The sequence below is a fragment of the Melanaphis sacchari genome, unplaced genomic scaffold (assembly GCF_002803265.2).
Source record: "Melanaphis sacchari strain LSU unplaced genomic scaffold, SCAv2.0 Contig25_pilon_pilon, whole genome shotgun sequence".
NCBI lineage: Eukaryota > Metazoa > Arthropoda > Insecta > Hemiptera > Aphididae > Melanaphis > Melanaphis sacchari.
The window spans coordinates 2,073,335-2,096,736 of NW_020271133.1; the positions used below are offsets into that span (position 1 = coordinate 2,073,335).

General features: G+C 25.0%; 1 protein-coding gene across 2 annotated transcripts in view; it reads right to left on the reverse strand.

Moving 5' to 3' along the window:
- Positions 1 to 23,402, reverse strand: part of LOC112595165 (adenylate cyclase type 3) — a 104,664-nt gene that overhangs the window by 17,839 nt on the left and 63,423 nt on the right. For both annotated transcript variants that reach the window (XM_025340274.1, XM_025340273.1), the window contains one exon: positions 14,605 to 14,754. In XM_025340274.1, coding sequence (XP_025196059.1) covers positions 14,605 to 14,754 — 150 coding nt within the window. The remainder of the gene's footprint in view (positions 1 to 14,604; positions 14,755 to 23,402) is intronic.

Below are 23,402 nucleotides of genomic sequence, written 5' to 3' on the forward strand. Positions count from 1 at the left end.
AATAAAGATATTATATAGAATTAAAAAATAAATAAATATTAGTTTATGGATATATAACGAGTACAGTTGGTAATTAATAATAATTATAATAGTTGCATTTCGAAAATAAATCTTACAAAATCCGTCTATCACAATATATTGTTTTAATATTTTTATTTACATAACTTAAAAAAATAAAACGTTAACAGTTAAAACAACTCAAATGTTTTTATATTTCTTTAAATGTGATAATAAAAAATAGTAACTTATGTTATAGTTCATGGTTAATCAACAGTTATAGTTCTAGAGAATACAATAGGTATAGGTAATTTATTTTTTTTCTCTCATATTTTACACGTTTTATAGTAATAAAATCTCTATAGCTAAAGCAAACGGCTTTATGAAAATGGAATATTATTTTTATCGTCGTATCTATTTAAAAGTTTTTCGTGTAAGAAATTAAACAGACTAATTTTTTATTTGAAACACGAGTTTTCGAGATTTTTTCGCTAATTGTAAAACAAACATTAATAATACAATAATGAATAAATCATACAAGATTTCGTTGGCCAAAATGTAAATCTAAAGATGTCGTAGATTATGCAGTTACCTAACTACATTACAGGGTTTGGTTGTCACTCGTCGGTGGGTCATTCGCTACCCCAATTTGGTATCCGTTTAAGCTTTTAATTTATAACCTCAGTTCTGCAAATCTCACAAAACATACACTACATTATTCTATGTGGTAAAGGAATCTGAAGTGCAATTATTTAGCATTACGGCCGAACCCATATGACAACCATTATTATTACTACGTAATCAAATGGACTGCAAACGCCGTAGATTTGATCACACTGTTGGGGTTGTCCGGGAAGGGTCCCACCGTCCCACAGTAAAAAGTCGATGATTCCACTCGCAATGACCCGTTGTGATGGCAATGCGACTAATGACCGACGTTGAAATCCTATCACAATATTTGTGTAATAAATAATAGAGATAGGATTTTGATGACTTTTTTAGTTATATGCATTTTTTGCATTTTAAGGCCATTTTTAAAAATATTACGTCAATTTTATGTATTTAAACTAATTTTTGTTTATTTTAAGCTTTTTTTAATGTGTTGTATAAATAATTCCAATTACCTACACCAGTCCATTGATATTGAAAAAGTAATATAATTAATTGTCAACTCAAATTTGAATATATTTTAAGACAAATTTTTACCTATTTTTAGTAATTTTTATAAAATAAAAATAAATAAATAATTATTATTTTAAAAATTAATTTTTTTTTTTGTTCATCTAAGTACATTTTTTCGTTTTTTTTTTTAAGTTAATTTTTTTAGAGTTTTAAAGTCATTTTTGCATTATTATTTATTTTTATTTTTTTTAGTGCGTTTTTGTGTATTTTTTAGGTCATTAAAATCCTAGCTCAAGAAATAAATGAAAGGTACTGATGTACTATTATACTACGCAATATGTTATGTTAATATAAAATAGGAAGATCGATGAACCGTAGGGAACAGCAATATTACTTTATATGTAAATTAATTCGCATCAAAAATGACTCAAAATATAAGTAGAAGGTATAATTTGCATTAAAGTATTTGAAAATACGTATAGAGGTAATTTTCACAAAAATAATGATGGGTGTGCAATTTTCAGGTAGAAATAAACATGAATTGTAATTTACACCAAAATTAAAATCGATCAATTTTTCTATAGTACGTTTATATATTTCAATACTTCAATAATAGAATATGAAAAGCACATAAGTAATAAAATAGAATATTTAATTTTAGATTATGTGCAGTTATTTCACTAACCTATTCATATTGCTCTATACTACGTTAGTATTGACTTGAAAGCTACCTGATAATAATAATATACGAAAAACATGTATTATATTATAAATGCATTACTATTGTCGAGTATGTATTAAAATTCTGAATACTCTGAATACTATGTAATAACGTGTTCACAACTGATTTTGATGTCAAACTCTACAATAATATTCAAATAAGGCAGCGGGTAGTCGAAAATTCCGAAAAATGAATTTGAATTCGTTTGAAATCATCACGTATTGACGTCAATGAAAGTAAAGACGAAATAATTCAATACATAGATGCTTATTTTGGTACAAACTACAAATCATACTTCTTTATTTTAGTGAAAATTAAAAGCTCTCTTATTGTGTATGAAATAAACAAATAGTCGAATATCTGAACAAAATGATTTATTGTATACCCATATCCTCAAACAAGTACTAAAAATACCAATCGTCAATATAAAATTTATATAAATATTATCGTTATAGATTCTTGACGGGTACTTAAAGATTTTTGTGTGGCTTTTTGTTTGTCGAGTAACACGCCTCTCTATTATATGTAATATATATATATACTGTAAATTGAACGCGGTCATAGTTTTTAGAGGTCAATTATCGAGTTTTTCTGAAATAAATAATAAACGAATATTGTTCTGTTAAGGTCGGTTCAAAAATAAAAGAAAAAGTAATCACAAAAGTGTTCAACCTATAATTCGCGTGGTTGAAATATAATGTGAGTCGGATGACAACCTTTCTGAATTTGATACAATTTTATATTATTAAAAACGACCACAAAGTCCATTATATATTATATATTATATACATTACGTATTTGACTACCTATTTCATAATTCATTAAACGAGCACGATTTAAAAAAAAAAAATGCATTTTGTTCTCCAATTTGTTTTGGGAGTTTTATAATCTTTTTATAAAAATATAATAAACTATTTATACTTGATTTTTGGTTTTATATCATCTTACTCAAATAACAAAATGAAAAGGGTTTTGAATGAATAAAGTTCTGGAAAGAAACGTAATGGAGCTTTGTCAAAATACTACTCAAGAAAACCTTAATAATTAGTTTTGGAAAGTTTATAATCTTTTAAAAGCTTATTAGTTATTAATAATTGGTCTTTGGTTTCTATATTACTTTATTTAAACGAAATAAATAGGTTTCGAATAAATAATAGGTTTTTGATAGAGACGTGAAAGAGCTTTGTTCAAATACTTCTCTTATTACTTATTTTATTATAAATAGAACAAAAAACCTAACATTTTTTAATAAATTATAGTGTTGTATGGCAATTATTTTATTTGTTTTTTTTAAAACTTAGAAAATGTATACTTATACGTACTTACAGTTCAGTCATTTTAAGTATAATATATGATTTAAAAACTAATTTACCAAAGACTTTATCCCTCATTATTCTACTTTCTATGATTTGTTTCCAAAAAAACTGCTTTATACCGTTATGGTAATAGAATGAACTTTATTATAGCTAATTTTTTAATGTATAATCTTTAAATTAGTACTAATTTTTTAAATTTTGTATTATATTCTGTTGTCGAAGACTCGAAATTCAATAAAAAATAGGTGCTTATGTTTTCAAGAGTTTTTTTGAAAAATTTTAGCCTTGAAACTAATACATAACTCATTATAATAGTTTCTTATAAAAATTAGAAATTTATCACAAATTGTAATAGTATTAAAAATGCACCTTTAACCATTTAATTGATTTATTAAGAAATTTTTAGTATAAAGAAAAATATCAATTATTATTGACTATATTTATAGGATATTCTTTATTTAAATAATAATAATAATCCAACTATAAAAGACATGCATTTTTATTATAACTAAATATTAATTTTAAAATGACTATCTAAAGTATAATTTATATTTTTTATTGGCTGGTTAATGTCAATCGATTCATTTTGAATTAAATACAGGTAGAAAAGTCTTAAGAATTTATAATTTTCTAATAAATGTATAATATTGCAAAAATTCGTTAGTTACTTGTATTTTTGTATTCAACAAAATATATTTCATTCAAATTTTTATTACTATTATCAGTAGTCTTATTCGTTTTTCTAATTAAAGTTTAATCTATACTGTACATTACCATTCATTAAATAATTTAATTATACTATACGCAACGGCATGCCATTTATTTAAAATTTAAAATTCAAATTAACAATTAATGGCATAGACTTAGCTAAGACGCGCATTAAGAAATAATTGTCCAATACACAGTCACTGTGTCTATTTTATTTTCCCTTAAGAGTTTGTATATATTTTTGAATTTTTCATTAACACTCCGAAACTTAGATAATGTTGACTATGTTAATAAAGAAACGCGAGTTAAAATAAATTGTTGTTAAAACTCCTTTTTTAAATACACAATTACTTTTAATAAGTTATTAGGCTTAGGTTTATGTATATTGCATACTTACAACACAAATTTTTTATTTTAGTTTTTGTTTTAATTATTATTAATTAGAATAATTTTATTGAATTTTAATTTTGTAGGAATACGCTAAATAAAAAATGTAATACAACAACTTTTTTTTTACTTATAGGCATTATTATTGTATTATTTCTTGATCAATTCGCATTAGATCAATTAAAAAGTTAATTCAATAATTGAATTGTAGATACTTATAAAAAATATTTGTGTTCCAAAGAAATGTATGAAAACCCACTATGGTTAAAATTAAGTATGAATACATATCATTCAAGACGCAAGGCATAAAATATTTTAATCATGATAGAATCATTTTGATATATTTTATAACTTATAAATCATCATAAATAATTTTTATTTTGCATTTTTTGGTGTTCTTACCTTTGAATTTCTTATTTTTCGTGTGCGCAATATATTTATATTTTTACAAAGCTGTATTTTTAACATTAATAAACCATCTTTGCATTATTAGATTTGGTTTCTCCGAGTAATGTTTATCCATAGGGAATTTTCGTTTTATTGCCATATACACGCATACCAGCTAATACGTATCAATTATTCTCTCACTATTTTTAATTCCGTTTACACCGATTCAATAGTATAACTATAAAATTATTAAATCAACGAATTTATTGAAAATAAAGCATCATTTTTTATTCATCATTGATTAAATATCATGACTATCCAGATAAAAGTGTACAATGATATGGAAAATGTTTTTAAATTATTCTATTTTTTCTTTTTATTTAAACAATATTCAATTATATATCTTATATTAAAATTGTATCCACATAGTTATAATATTGTCATTAATTTTTTATTCAATAATATTAAAAAATGTTCTGATTGTAAAATTATTAATTAAAAAAGAAAAAAATTTAATTATATAATTGTATTTATTTTTCAAATGATGTAGGTTAGAAAAGAGATTTATCTTGTAGAGTATTGATTTTTATTTTATTTAATTCGATTTTATTTATGTTGAATTCTTATTTGTTTATTAAACAATAATATTATTATAATATTATATAGGAAATTCTCAGTAAAATATGGAATATATTTTTATTCATTAACAATAATGTTTTTAATAGCTTTTTGCAAGCTGTTAATATAATTCTAATAAAGTGTGTAAAATAAATATATAACTTTTTTTTTTTAAATAAAAATTATTCTAATAATATCAATGAATTTACAATAAAACAAATATAACAAAAGTGAACCTCTAAAATATTATAGAATGTGAACATTATACATATTATGATTATTATAACTAATCATTTATTATTAAATATTACCTATTTAAAAAGTCATAAAAAATAATACTACTAGCTGTTTTGACTGAAGTACCTGTCTACTTTCATGAATATATAAAATTGTATTGTAGTGAATAAAAATGTGTCTATTTTCATATTTTTTTTATCTTGATGGCGGATTTTATAGCGGATTATTAGAATAAACAAAATATTAACAAGTTTCAAAATGCTTTTTTGAATATAAGAGCTTTTCCATTTACTGCATATTTATAATACTCTTATAAATTCATAATAATACATAAGAAATATTATTTTAACATAATATGATATGCAAATAGGAAATTTATTATACGAAATACAAAATTCTGTAAGAGAATATATGTTAATATATTAAGTTCCATATTATGAGCATATATTTACCTACTTATTTGCGTGAATAAAAAATAAAATCTTTTTAAACCATATCATTAATTATAAACATAAAACATATAAAATTCGATTAGCTAAAACTTTTTTTTAATTTAAAGTCATCTCATATTATATTTTGTAAATATAGGTTATGTAAAATTCAAATTTACTACATATAAATTGTAATTCTGTATACTGTTAATGAGAATTAATTATTATTAAAAGTTATAACGACGAAAATATCATTTTAATTTTTTGTATTAAAAAATTCCGTTTATAAATTAATTATCAAAACTCTATATTAAGTAGTATTGATTTTAAAATGTATAAAAAATTCTTTCATATCATATTTATGAAAATTGATTCAGTAATAAAATTAAGGTTTTTTTTTTTTTTTAACGAGATATACCGATAAAAATAAAACACAAAATTATATTTAAAATTTTAAATATTAAAGCTTTTTAAGTTGTGGGACATATATGATTTATTACTGAATACATAAAATTATACAAACAGCAAAGCACGTCGTTACATTTTTTTCAAGAATAATTTCTGCATTATATTTATAAAGAAAAAAAAAGGAATTATACTTTAACCAGAACCAAAAAAAAAAAATTATTCTTAATTATGTGATTAAGAAAATCTAAGGAATTTTTTTCAGTAGAATAATGTAGTTCATCAGCAACCTTCTATATTGATTTTCACTTTACGTTTATTACCGTTACTCCTGCTTCTTTCTGACTATTTATTATTACTTAAATAAAACTGTAGAGTGGCAATAGAATGAAAAATAAGAACCTATTTCTTAATATATTTCAAAAAATAAACTATTATTACCTACTGATGGAAATTTGGCTATATTTATTTTGTAAAAAAAGTTTACAGAACAATTATAACACTAGGCAATTTAGTCGAAGTCCTAAACGAAGACTACTCCATAAAAATCTTAAATTTTGTTACAAAAATTAATTTTATGAACAACCTTTCACTAATATGTATTCATGATTGATAAGTGTTTAAGTGTTAAACTAGTATTTTTTAAATTTAACTATTAATACAACGCACACAATGTAATATATACTCAAGTGTAATAACCTCAGATGTTGAAGCTTTTTCCTCTTTTTAATAATAATAAAAAAAAAAAACAAATAATATAATTTAATATACATTTATTTATTTATTTATTAATATATTGATTTAATGTATCATAAATAATTTAACTATCATAATAATACATTTTAAATATTAAAACTTGTTTTTATATAACATATTTTTCTTGAAAATATTATTCTAAATTATTTTTCATTATAAATTATAGTGTACGAGGATAACGGATGTTCAATAGTTCTCAAAAATTAAATGGTGTATTATAATATCTATACTTTTAGATTAGTATGTTGTTAATAATGATTAAAAATGATCCTAATAAAATTACAGACTAATGCTAACACTTTATAAGCCGTAGCCGTAGCAATAAAATTACTAATATATTATCAAAAAACTAAAATTAAAGTTATTTGATATAAAATAAAAAATAACAAAATTAATCACAATAATCTTAACATTTACGTTATTTTTTGTTAATTGTTTGAACAAGGAATTATTAGTCAACAGTATAGTTATTAAAAATAATTAGATAATAAATTAGATGTAACGATGTACCATCATTACTAGATACAAATTAAAAAAGAAACCACTTTTCATCTATTTTTAGTTGGTGAAATAAATTTTAACTATGTGATTTCCTAGAGTAAAATTAAAAATATCTGCTTCTTAGAATGGGAAAAACAGAATAAAAAAAGAACAATAGATAAGTGCTTACAAAAATAATAATAACAGGAAAGACTAGTCAGTATTAAATGGATAAAGAATTTTTCATATAAAGTTAACTCACGGTTTTGTTAATGGCTAAAGAAGATCCTCCGACTTACATTATTTATAGAACTAATTTCACTATAAACATATTTCATCAGCGAATATCGCTGATACAAAATCAAAAGGAAAGACAACACACCTTTACCAGATTATGTTTACGGAATTTTAAAACTTCAAGCTACGAACAACGTTTTTAATTTTTTTAAATAAGTAGATTTATAAAAACTTATATAGTAATTAGAAAATACAGATTGATAATAAAACAAACTAGAAAAAAAAAAAGAAAGAAGAAAAATGTAAACTTGACACATTTAAACGTTAATAACCTTTGTTGTTGAAGCGAAATAATCAATAAAAAAATAAAATAAAATATTTTATAGGTGAGATTTTCATATTTCAGTAACTAAAATAAATTAAAAGTTTATTTTCGTAAAATCTATTTAATATTCTAAATGTACAAAATTGAAAAACAAAAAAATCGTCTGTAACAAACGAATACATTTTTTTTTTAACTTTAAAACAAATAATTTTTACTAATCCTTGTAAAATTAAAAATTAATTTTCAAGATATTCTATTTAAAACGCTACGGGTGTAATACCCATTTTACCATCCATTAATCCGAGTTTTTTATTACTGTAAAATAGCATACAGAGAAAGTGGAGGAAATCATTTCAATACACTTATATTGTGCACAATTGGTATGAAAATAGCTGCAGTGTGAACTTTAGTGTAAAGATAGAATTTTCATCTGAACGTTATACTATATACACTGCTAAATCGAGCGTATTAATAGTATGAATAAATCCCTGTTTCATGTTTACTCATTTGTTTTATATTCTTAAAATTTCGATGAAAATCTGAAAAATTCTGTAATGATATCATCTTTAAGATGTCACCGTGACAAAAATGTAAAATGAAATAGTATTTCTACAATATTATTTATTTTATTTTATTTATTTATTTATTTATTTTTTTTTTTTTTTATATGCACAAACGTAACGAACACATATTTTTTTTTGTCCTGATCTTTTAAATTTCAATTGTTTTATATAATACAGTCGGTACCACCTATAACGACGCCGGTCGTAACGACATTTGTGCTATAACGACGTTAATTTCAAGTACCCGGCAAAATTCCGTTTATTTTAACATACGAAATAACTGGTTGTAACGACATGGATGTAACGACAATATCGGCTGATACGACTTAAAAATCGGTCCGCAACACACATTTCAATCGTATATAACGACTGTATATTATTTTTTTCACAAATGATTGTGTAATATTATCGGTGTAATTACCAACAGATAGGGTATCTACTATCTTCACATAGTTATTCTGTAATGTATTACTATATAAGCTGCTTTCATACGTTTTTAAAATATCATTTAAGCTATTAACGAGATAGAAGTCTAATACACATTATAGTACGTTATATAATAAGATATTTCCACAAATCTACAAATATTAGTTTGATATTTTAGTAATGTTAGTGCCGTTGAACGTGTTTCAATATAACGTTAGAATGAATAAGCGAAAACAATTTTCTATCGAAGAAAAAGCGCATATAATTTTTCGTTTGGAGAATAATGAAAAAAACAGTAATATTGCGACTGAATTTGGTGTAAGCCATTCTACGATATCTACAATATGGAAAAATCGTGATAAAATAAAACGAGAATTCGAGTGCGAAAGATATAACGTTAAAAAAATTCGTGGTAGTGATCATGAAGATATTGATAATGCTTTATTAAAATGGTTTAAAACACAACGAAGTTTCAATATACCGATTAATGGACCGATTCTACAAGAGAAAGCAAACGATTTAGCAAAACTATTGGGTAAAGATTTTTCATGTTCTTCATCGTGGATTCAGCGGTTTCGGGTAAGACACAATATTACTTTTTCTAAAGTTAGCGGAGAATCTGCCAGTGTAAACCTTGAAGAAACAACCAAATGGATGGAGATGGTTTGGCCAAAATTGCGCGAGGGGTATGATGATACTGAAATTTATAACTGTGATGAGACAGGATTATTTTTTAAAATGCTACCTGACAAAACTTTTAAATTTAAAGGCGAGACTTGTTCTGGAGGAAAAATGTCTAAAGAGAGGTTAACCGTACTTGTGTGTGCTAATATGACCGGAACATCAAAAAAGAAACTTTTTGTGATAGGAAAATCGAAAACCCCGCGTTGTTTTAAAAATATTAAATCTTTGCCAGTGATTTATGAAGCAAATAAACGTGCATGGATGACATCTGAATTGTGGGATAGATTTTTACGAAAATGGGACAGTGAACTAAAAAGAAAGAGAGAAAAGATTTTACTATTAGTAGATAACTGTCCATCGCATACCAAGTTAAATGATTTGCATTGTATTAAGCTAGTTTTTTTACCCCCAAACTGCACATCAGTATTACAACCAATGGACCAAGGGATCATAAAATGTCTAAAAACAAAATTTAGAAAATTGTTAGTTCTAAAAATGATTGATAATATTGAACACAAAAAAGAAACTAAATTAAATGTATTGGATGCTATTTTATTGTTAACTCAATCGTGGAATGAAATAACAATAGAAACTATAAAAAATTGTTTTTCTCATGCGGGATTTCTCACTACAGTACAAAATATTTCTACTTCTTTAAATACTCAAGAAAACAATTTTGACTACCCAAACTTCGAAAATTTTGTAGATATAGACACTGAGGTAGCTACAACAGGATTATTAAGTGATGAGGACATAGTGAGTACACTATCCAAACCAAATGAAGAAGAAGAAGAAGAGGAAATAACTGATGAAGATAAAGATTATTTAACAGTAGAAGGAGCGTATAAATCATTAGAAAACATTGTTAATTTTTCATTACTAAATAATATTGACTTGAATCAAAATTTTAATTCATTAAAACTCACTATATAAAATATGCTATTAAATGATAAATCAAAACAGCTAAAAATCACTGACTTCTTAAAATAATTGTGTAAAATAAAAAATGTAAAAATATATTCTATTATTAAAAAAAATAATGTATAATATAAGCAATATTTTAAATTCTAAGTTATGTATAGTAAAATAATATGTATGTACAATTTGTAAAATAAAATTAAAATTATAATAATATACTTGTGTGGTTTAAAAATTCATTGTACGAGTAGAATTCATAGTATAATATATTGATAATTGATAGAAAAAAAAAATTGGTTATAACAACATCTGGTTATAACGACGTATACCTTACGGTCCCTTGACCGTCGTTATAGATGATACGGACTGTATTTGTTGTATGCCATTATTGTTTACACAATTGTGTAAGCACAATTCAGGTGGATCATATCGGATAGACTGCCCCTGCCCGTGCTACTTCAACGCGCCACACGAATAACGGAAAATCCATCGAAATTGATTTATAGTTTTATAAAAACTATATTCTAAATTTAATAGTTTTTCGTGAGGGTATGGAGCAAATAATAAGATCAGAAACTTAGCTCGAAAATCGGAATCTTGAACAACCGAAAAAAATAAACACGTGAAATACATTTGGGAATAGTTGTAAATGATCAAACGCGTTAAGAGATCGAAATATATATTATATTTACATATAAATATTATTTAGATGGCCCCATATCAATATATAATTTCACTAGAATATGATTGAATTTATATTTTATATTATTTATACGTAGAAAATACCGGACAGGATATTTTGCTCATAAATCTGCAGTCGTTTCATTTTGCTTATCCAGTAGAGAATAATGCGTATATTCTGTGTACATAGAATCCTTCTAATAATTTTATATAGTAACTATAAAATTCAATGCCAATGATTAACCATCGCATTGGAAGAACCTAACGCAACTAGGTTTTTACTTTATCATAGTGTTTATGTTGTTTTTCCAATAATTTTAAGTACTCATAAAAATAAGTTGCTGCATGCAGTTGTAACAAATTCAGATATTTATTGAGTACACAAATACAATATAATAATATAGTAGTAATATTATATGGTTTGAGTTCGTTATATTAAAATTTTATGGTTCACTAAATATATAAATAACTACGTTATTAAAATAAATATTTGTATTTAAATTTAATAAAACTGTCTTAAGTTATTATGTACATGCCCCAATAATTTAAACTTGAATTATTATAGAAAATAATGTACTCGACAGTTTTTGTAATAGATATAGTTATACAATGTAGTAAATATATAGGTACTCTGATCAATAATAATACGTAGTGTGTGGAAAATTTCCTTCTCGAGTATATTATTAAATTTAAGTCGACATATCTTCTAATCAATTTACTTATCGTTAAATTAATTATAGTTAGTACATTTTCTGATAAACTAATATTTAAATTGAAAAAAATGTAGCTATGGAATTAGTTTAACAATTAAAATCTAAAATTATAAATTGATTAAAATTATATTAAAAAAAACAAACCACTTATCTAGCATTGTAATTTAAGTTTAAATGTTATTCGTTTTATTATTTTTTGATATATTTTAAAACAATACAAAACAACAATACATTTTACTACATATTTTTTTGTTATATCAAATAATATTAGTTGTACAATAATTATAAGATGTATAATATATGAGTTGTTTTACATGAACATTTTAAAGCACCTGAAAGATCTCTTTGTAAGTTATCTGAATTTAAACAACTGCAGATTTGAGTTTAATAACTTTTTGAAATACTTAAATTATTGTTAGTGTGGGAAGTTAATTTTTTTATTACTGACAACTCACTAAAGTTTTAATATATAATTAAAAACTTTAAATTTGTCATATATTTTTTTCTTGTAAAACAGAATCTTTTTATAATTTTAAACGTTCAATATTTAAAAAAAATTAAAATCTCATAGTTTTACTTTTATAAATTAGATTATTTAATTTTTTTGTTTTATTCATATAATGATACAAAATGTAATAGCACATCACATAATATATTATATACCTACCTATGTATTATTATCATAATTTATATTTTTTATTATGAATTTATTATTAATCATATATTTTGAAAGTTAAAAATTTCAAATTTTTTAATAGCATTACTTATATTATGTAGGTATAATATGATTTCCTTTGAAAAAAAATTGTCTTTAAACTAGTCACTTAATCATTTAAATCTTTTTTTTTTTTTTTTTAATAAAACGTTAAATCTACCATAGCAAAGTAGTGTCCTGTTTAATAGTGACCTATTTTATAATCGAGGTGAATTCGAGTTTTTAAAAATTAAATTTAGAGATATTCTAAATATAAACCAGAGCTAGACAGATGATTTTCTTGGAGTACATTCCTAGAAAAAAATATGTTATGTTATCTCGTATTCTAGAGTCCAAGCAAAACAAATGATTTATTAGATTTGAAGTTATGTCTTTTATAAAAAAAAAACTTGTTTTTTTTCATTAAGCTCAGAAAAATGTAGTATTTAATATGTCTATGAATTGGAAATTATACTTATGACAGTGTTTATATCTAAAAATATATATAGTTTTTTTTTTTTTGAAGACATTTTATTTATATGTATTTTACTATAAGATGTGTGTAGTAGGTAAACTAAATTTTACATGTAGTCGTATGATTTCTACAGACCATTTGTAAAATGTCAAATCGTATTATCTATTGATTTTAATCATAGAAAAATAATACATTTAATTGATATGAGATAGGGAACAAAGTATAAAAGAAGCTCAATGCTCATTCATAGAATCTGGTGAATTCCATTCATTTCATTTTTATCTATTTTAGGACTACGCCTGATTAATATACTCTTTTGACTTTATTTAAGATTAAACATGTTAACTTAATTTTATAACAATGTAATAATAGAGGACGAAGGCTGCATTACTCATTCGAACATTTCTAAGTTTTTTAAATTTATGTAAGATACTTTATTTTACATCATACAAATAGCTTATATTTATATAGGTACACTAAAAGGCGACGATCCAATTTAATATTTGATTAAATACCGTAAAAATAAATTGCTATGGACGACGAGAAAGAAAAATAATAAATCAGTTTTTAAACGACCTTCGTGTAATCGTGTGTAATATTTTCCGCGTAATATTCGACTAATAAGTGTCATAACGTGAATAGAGAACGCAGATTTAAGTGTGTATAATTGCATCGACTGAATTATTGATAGTTATGTATGTAATTACTTTCCAGTAATGATAATTAGATCGAACATAAACTGTATGTAGTATAGATAGAAATAATAATCGATACACATTATATATATATAGGTTATTTTTATAACTATTTAATTGAATGAATAATATTTTATAAACAATTTATTATTATGTCTAAAAATCATGAACCGTATAGTCATTCGTTGTAGTTAGTCATCAAAATGTTTTTATCTTGTGTATTAAACATTTTAAAATATATCTATACGAATATGTGAATATGTAATATATAATGACATGTGCATCATAACAATCATAATAATAATAATTATAATATATTTTCTACTAGCAACAATTTGATTAAGACGATATAATATCGCGTGTATTCAGAGTTTATGACGTGTACGTTGTAAAAAAAAAAAAAAAATGTAATGGTTACCGTCCATTTAATATTATATTACTATAATAACGTTACGTTGAGAATAACATAATAATTACTATTAAAGGTAGGTACCCAGTGTATTCACTTAGATATAAATATTAAATGTAATGTTTGACCTAACATTATACCAACGCTATAGGTCGTTCTGTCGTGAAAATGTCTTGTTGGCCTTTGTTATGTAACGCGTTTATGATTATTATTATTTACCTGCTCAGTCGATTGTTCTTCTATGACCATTTTCATCTCAAGACATTGCCGGGTTTCAAGAAAGGCGGTCCGCTGCTGTTTGTCGGCCAGGAAATAGGACAAAAGTCCCAAACAATTGGACGCCAAGAGGAGAACGCTGTTTGTGGCCAACTGTAAAATAAAAAAAAAAAAATAAAAAAAAAAATTAAATAAAACAAATTAATAAATAAAAAAAAAAAAAAACGAAACACATTATATTATTATATAATATACACTGACGCGCCGTTATAAGACAAATATCATGAGAAAATAAAACATGATATTATTACGTACGAAATGAAATCATTGTTATTATCATGACTTTATATTGCATTGTATCGTATTATGTGTGTTTAATACCCGCACGGTTTATAGGTCTATTGCGATACGTATAGACGTGTACCGGACCGTATATTATACGCAGTGCAATATCACCCTAGCCGTGCACATGACATAATAACATGCAGGGTCTGCAGCTTCCGCCGGTTACCGCGGTTACGGGGATCGGTCGGTCGTCAAATAATAGTAACAATAACAATAATAATAATAATATATAACACTAATAATGATAACCTGCTAATAAAATGTATAATAACGGATTACGTTTTATTTATATATATATATATATAGGTACCTGTAGGCTATAATACCTGTAAAACATGCGGCGTATCGCATAAACTTAGAAGTAAAGAGGCATTTACGTGTGCGCGCGGATGTGCGCGTATTAGGTCGACGACAATCGTCATTTCACGGCAGATTATATACCGTCGACGACGAAACAAAACGCGTATCTATTGTACACAGATGACACGTCATACACACTGCGCACACACTCGCATCACGACAAGACAATGGGATGTATTGAATTACTTATACGCACACACACACATCGCTCTGATGTGGATTTATGACCGTGTCAAGAGCACTTTCATTTTATTCCGCAAAAGCCATAAAAACCGTAAATCGATCAATGTCAATCGGCGGAACGACGCCGTCGTATATATCGAAACAATAATAATATAGTGTATCCTCGCGCGAAAACGGTTTACGCGAATATATTCCACAGACGGTTATATTATTGTACACACTTGCATGATGTTTAACACGTATAGGCGGGCGCATTCGGCTATTAGATTAATATTTCATTTGCCCGCCGAGCCGGTGCAGTGGGTCTTTTATTTGTTATCACTCATCAACCTCTTTCCCGAACACGCTTTCATTATTACAGAGAAAACTGCGCCGCCCGTCCGGCTGTGAGCTGCGTATTACGTATTATTATATTCGCGTGAGTTCTGTGTAAGTACTTTAAGTATAGGTGCCTACGCGCAGTGCTCGCGTACACTGCTGTATAGCAGCAGCTATGTTAGGTATGTGGTACCTGCGATGTGTATAACGTCATCGCCAAGGCTAGGATTTATACGGTATACGCGACAGCGTATTCTTTTTGTGACTTCTGATTATTGCTTTTGTAAGTAATGTCCACGGATGAATCACCTCGTGATGAGATAAACAGTGGTGATTTTATTTTGCATGTTATCGCATATTTCGAGTAAAATCAATATTATTGCATATTTCGGCTATAAAAACGCGAAAAATGCATATTTTATGGTATATTTCGTTACCAGACGTTTTTATCGGGCGACAGTATGTATTGACGCTGTTCAAAAATACCTATTTAACCCTTTCAGTCCCCGATGCCATTAGAATAGCAGAATGATATAAAAATCGTTATAAAATTGAATTTAAAATATTCCGTTGTGTAATACACGAATTTATACGTAAAAACACGTGTAGAACACATTAAAAATGATAACAATACAATTCGGAGCTTATACAAAATGATAATGACAATTTATTGATAACAAAAATGTTTACTGAAATATTTATTTTATTATTTCACATTTGATTTTATTATAAAATGTCAAAGACGTTCTAAAAATCCCATATTTTTTTTCATGTGTATACACTGATACTGTAAACATATTATAAAGTAATATAGTTATTAATATTAATCGTTATCGTTTTATCGTACCTTAAATGTTATGCCATTAGAATGGCAATTGGGCGTAATGTTGTAATTCTATCAACTAATATTTACGTTTTACATCACTGATAAACAGTTGTTATTCGTCTCATTTTCCGTACGTCGAACGTTAGTCTACGGTCGTTACTCGTTACTGCGTAGTTTGAATTTCATTTTGTTTAACGTAAGTATTTTATAGATTCAAATTTACTACATACATATAAATAATTTTAATATTGTGTTTATGTAATATGAAATAATTTAGGTATTTATTTATAATGTCACGAAAACAACTCCGTGATTTTGATATTTTGGAATTGCTTGGTAACGGCCGAGACTCAGATTTATCATCTCTATCTGGTGATGATTATGAAGAAGAAGAAAATAGTTTTCCTACATCTGAATTAGACCAACTTTTAAATGATTTTACTAATTTCAAAGATGGTGATGATGGTAATGAATTGTTTCCTGATTTGTTTGATGTTGATATTCCTACTGATAATTGTATGTTCAATTATAAATATTTTATATTTTTATCATTTTTATTTTTAAACTACTCATGTTTAGATGAAATAAGTGAAGTCAATTCTATATTCCAGTCATCTCAAAATACTGATTTTTTCAGTCCATTTCAAACACCTACTATATCACCTATGGTGAATTTACCATTTGTTGACAAAAAAGATATGAAACCAATGGTTTGTAGTGAATTTGACATCCAACAACCAGTACCTGAATTATCTATTTTAAAAACATTAAATCCATTGGATTATTTTATGAATTATTTTCCTGAAGAAGAATTTGAAAAAATGGCTAAATATACTAATATTTATGCTGAACAAAAAAATAAATTAGTTACCTATGTTATTAAAATATTATGTAACTTACAAGACTTATTCAAAAAATTTTTTTTTATGTATGTGATATGATAAATAAAGTTGTTTTTATATTTGTTACAATATTATTATTTTTTTTTTTTTTTTGTTACAATTAGTTATAATATTAAAATATTATGTATGTTTAAAAAGTTTTTCAAAAAATCTCATAGTATGTATGTGATAAATAAAATTTTTATTTTACTTTCTATATTGTCTATTTTATTTTATTAACAATTAAGACTAAAAATTAATTTTAAAAAATGCATAACTAAAAAAAAGAATTGAACAGACTTTATTTATAATGTTTAGCATTTCATTACTTAACGCCCAATTGCCATTCTGATAGCATAACAAATTATTACCGTTAACGCCCAATTGCAATTATAATAGCATAATTCAATAACTCATGACTTGGTGATCAAAAAATTTTGAAATAAAAAATAATTCTTAGTTAGACATAATATATAAGTAATTAAAAGTCAAATATTTTTTTTTTTTATCAGAACTTAATTTGGGATTGAAAGGGTTAAGGTATACCTATATTATACAGTCCAACAGAAGACTGTCCTGCAGTTTTGAAAATTTAAAACACCACGTAAGTGTTTTGTGTAATACATTTATTTTGAATAACGTGAATAGTTAAGAATGTTATTTAATTAATTTTAAAACGTACGATTTGTTTTTTAAGTGTATACGTATATCATATTTTTAGCGTACATAATATTAATTGAATATTTTTGCATATTTTTAATAAACCAAATGTTTATTTCACAATTTTTTATTGCATATAAATCCTAGCCCTAGTCATCGCATATCGTCTGATCCGATCTCCGTAGAACATGAACAAATCGTACGAATTCTTCCGGCTTTCAAGTATTATGTTGAATAAATCACGCCGAGGTTCGAATGTATACTATGGGCATCAATATACATAATATAATAGGCTGTGAATCATGGAGTGCATTTTCTGATTTGTGCACACCTGCGTAGATAATACACGACCATTGTTTTAACCATAACTCATCAGTTCGTAAATAAGTAGGGTAAATTTTACCATTGAGGCATTAAATCGCACGGGCGATGAATATAAAGTTTTGAATTATCCAAAAATCGGTTTGAATAATTTAACATAGGCGTTGCATATATATAAATATTAAAATATTTCGTAAAATAACTGCGGTGTACTTACGATTTACGAGCAATATTTATGGACAAGAGACTAGGTAATAGCGAAAACGATAAAAAAGTACCGAGTTGTTGTACAACTAATTATACCATAATAAATAAACCATAATAGTAAAATTGTAAAATATATCAGTTAAACGCTCTGATGATAATAAAATCGGAGATATACCTACGCGTGCTTCGTTTTAAAAAATGTGAAGATAAACTAATATTTTAAATTTTGAACGAAGAAGAACACTGGCTGTGAGGGGAGTGAGAAACTATATGGTTTTATATTTTTTGTTCATATAAAATAAAAGTATCAGACTATAAAACTGTGCTTAAATGTTGGATTTTTTTTTTTGATAATGCCAACGAATCAGCTGGGTATATTTAAACACGGAAAAACGAATATTTTGAGAATAAATGGTTATTGTAATTCTAAAACAATGGCGACAAAGTACGTACCTACAACAATAAGCACATAATCACTGACCTTTGATATTTGGCAATATTATTCGCAAGGAGAATGAATCGGGCGTTAATAAACCTAGTGATTTCATAAAATCTCTGAATAACCCGACAAAATACAAATTTTTGAAATACTCCACAAGTTCTATCCTACAAAATAATTATGGCCGCTCCCGACACTATGGTGAAACGAAAATTCGTAATTTATTACACGAGTATAATATGATATCTGAACATAAAATTATAAATAATTTATAATAAGGTATAATGTAATTAAAGATCATAGAAGGTACTTAAATTTAAAATGATACAAATAATTACCGTTCTCGATTTATATTTACATATATATATATATGAATTATGAGTATAATTAAAATAATAATATGTTCTGTGAAACTCGGATGGATTAAAGTTGTTTTAAAAAATTAAGTATTACGTTTCTCTAACTAAACACGAATGTTGTGCGTGAAAGAAATATAATATAATTTTTCTCGAAGAGTGAAAAAGCAAACTAATCGATTCCGTTTTGTAAACATAACTCAAAAATATAAAGAAAATATTTGTTCCTCGTCGCTTTTCAGTGATAACAATAATTATGGGATGTTTTCGTGATAGACTGAGACGTACGAGTAGATAATATACTGCACATTTTTTTTTCTCTAAATAATATAATTTCTTTGTTCATCAATCATTAATCCACGGTGTTTAAAAACTGTTGATGAGTTATCGTGTTTAAGTAAATTGCTTATTATAAAATTACAAACTCGATTACCTATACTACGACTGTACACGAACATTTGCATGTTATTAACATAGCAAATTTATTTGGGAACCGAGGATTCGAATATTATGGTTATTTTTTCCAAAAACGTAGGCTACATTAAACATTGCAGTTAACAGTCTTAATCAGCGAGTTGACTGTACACGCAGTTATACATATTTAGTTGTAGTTTGTATATATGTCTATATTAAACGAGCTTGATGTGTTCGTGTTATACCCTGTTTTTTATTACTATTTTTCCCGTACGCATTTACTACATACAACATTAGTAACATTTTTATGAAAAATATTTATTTTTTTGAAGTGACACATTTTGTGAGTGCACAAGGTGGTTAACACAATGTGTAGTTTCGTAACAGATTGCGAAAAATAGACACATCAACTGAATGATGGTATTATAACATGCTTAGAAAAACAAAGCCATTCGTCCGATTGACAACTTTTGTTACGAAAGATTTAAACAAAGAATAAATATCAGTGAAAACATTTTGTTTTTAATTCTACAGCTAAAATAATACACCACTGATATTGACAATTATTATAATTACTTTATTTTTATATTAATTTCTCCAAGGTATTTTATGCACGTTAATTATTATTTTTTATGCCATTCTGGACAATATTAAATGGCCGGAAATCAGAGATTTCTAACAGTTAATAAACGTACTAAAGATGTCAGTTTAGTTTATAATAAAACGTTTTGGCTAGGGATATATGACCTGAAATCGAAATATATTATTATATATAATCTAGTTTATTGTAAAATGTTATGCCAATTGATGGCGAGATACATATTATTATATGTCTATATTGTATACTTTATGTACGGGTATTTACTGATAATTATAGTGATGTATTTATTTATTTATTTATTTATCAAGAAACCTGGTCATAATAATTATTAAATAGAACCGAAACGTTATACTGAAATGTTAACTATATTTTAAAAATAAATTTTATGTAGTATACCAAAAGGCAATAACTACGTTGACCATATTAAGACAGTAGATATCAGTAGATATTTAGACAGTTCTGTATCACTTCACGCCTGCTTAATTTCATTTACTGTAAAATATAATTTTACTCGAACACAATAATTATTACTGACATGAATTCGATATATTTTGTATTAATAACCAATTTTAGATTTTCGTTGAATTCTCGAAAATTAATTATAACAAGAAAAAAAATCCTTCGTGATGAATATGATAGAATAATCGCTAATTCCTATTATCGAGTCCCGGGCGTGGTTTGGATGGGTTACGAATAATAGAGACCGTTTCAAATTGCTGAATATTGTCAGTTTATTGTCTAATAAAATATAAAAGACGGAACTTTCAAAAGAACAAGTCGACACGGAATGTATTCTACAGCAGCTTAATCTTAGACAATAAATCAAAAAGTGTCGTGAAACTATACGTCTACGACATATAACATTTAATATATATAATATATATATATATTATATATATATATTGTACATAGATTAAAGGAGAACGAATTCGCAAGATTGTCAATGAACATAATGAATTTTCTAATAGCAATAATTATAAGATATCAAAAAATATCTTACGATCGTTGCTCATAACAACAATGATATAAGCCTACGCTTATATCAGGTGCACAAAAATAATTTTAAATATTTTGCGATGTATAATGCTATTTTTTTTTTCTTTTATAAAACAAGCATTTATTTAGTGATAAATAGCAAAAAAAACATAGTAGTTATTCATATATTTTAATGATAATTTATGCAATAATACCTTTGTATTAAATAAAACTTACATTTTTTAATTAAAGTTTAAATATTAACATTAAATATACAAATTAATATACATTATTATGTATAAATATAAAACTAAATAATAAATCTATATTACGTTTCAAAATACAGATGACCATGGGAGTTTAGGACGGCGTTTTATTTTTAAATTACATTTTTTTATTAAAAAAATACGCGTTATTATATTATAATACGTATAAATGTTTAAACCGATAAAATTTCTATTATAAATTATTATACTTACATAATGAGTATTAACTAATGAATATTATAATTTATACTATATAGTGAACATAATACTTATGATGATTAATATTATTTAATTTTTTTTAAGTAATAAAAGTGTTGTTTTGTTAAAAATAGAGTTTTCAAAAAAACAAAAGGTATTATAAGTGAATAATAAAACAATAAAGCATTTGTTGAAAAAAAAAAAACTTGAGTTTATAATTTTGAATTAAAAATCTTATTAAATCTAAATGAGATTTTATTTAGCACTTTTTTTGTTGTTTATTTTCTGATATTAAAATTTTTTTTTTATCCTATCTCGACTTTCAAAATTAACTTGAATACACTACTGATGTCTGATTCTATAAAACAATAAATAGAGAATATTTACTAATTAAAAAATTGTTTAGAGTTAAAAAAAAAAATATTACATATAATTATAATAGTATGCACTCTTACATGAAATTTAAATAAATTATATATTATTTACATACTGCAATGACCCGCTTGGTACCTAATGTACAACTAAATTATGCTACTACTGTAGCCAAACACATACACCTAACTACCTTTTATATTATTATTAATATTTGCCTATATTTTGTGTTTATACTATTTACTAACTATATTTTCAAAATTATATTAAAAATTTATGTTATTATTTTAAGTCTATTACAATCATTAAAAAATATGATAAAAATTATAATACTTAATGAATACAAAGATAAATTATTATATATATATATATTATAATAAAAATCTGTAGTATAATTTTATTTACAAGGATATTCTATTTTTTTCTTTTTCTTTTTCATTTATTATTTGTAATTTAATTATTGAATATATTAAAAATAATTTTTGAATGCACGTAATATAATTAATATGTAAAATACCTACCAACAAATTTGTTTTACTTTATTTGTTTTTAAACATTTAAATAAAGTAATTTGATTTGAAAACCGCCCATTTACATATAAATACATTAAAATAATATTTGTTAAGCTATTATTATAATTTAATATTGTAGATAACTGTGAAGGGAGTACAAATTATTTTATTTAACTTATACTTGCTGAATAACTTAATAGGTATTTGATTTTTTAAATGATGACAACTAAATATAATAACTAAGTACTTACTACCTAGTCTATTTCAACCGGAAAATTTTCTACATAATATTAGAGTTTTAGAATATAAGATATTTTATTCATTATTACCTGCCCTTTTCCGGTTTTCTTATTTTTACAGATAATGTTATACACTTATGAATGATTTTTTTCGTTTATTATGGAATTGATATTGCCTAAAGAAATATGATTTTATTGTTCAAAGTGGTTAGATAACATAGATTAAGAATAGGTTGTATTATTTAATTTAAATATAGTTACATTAACTTCTACGAAGCTGAAAAACTAAATTCAAAGAAATAACTGATCATGAAATCATATTTTTTGT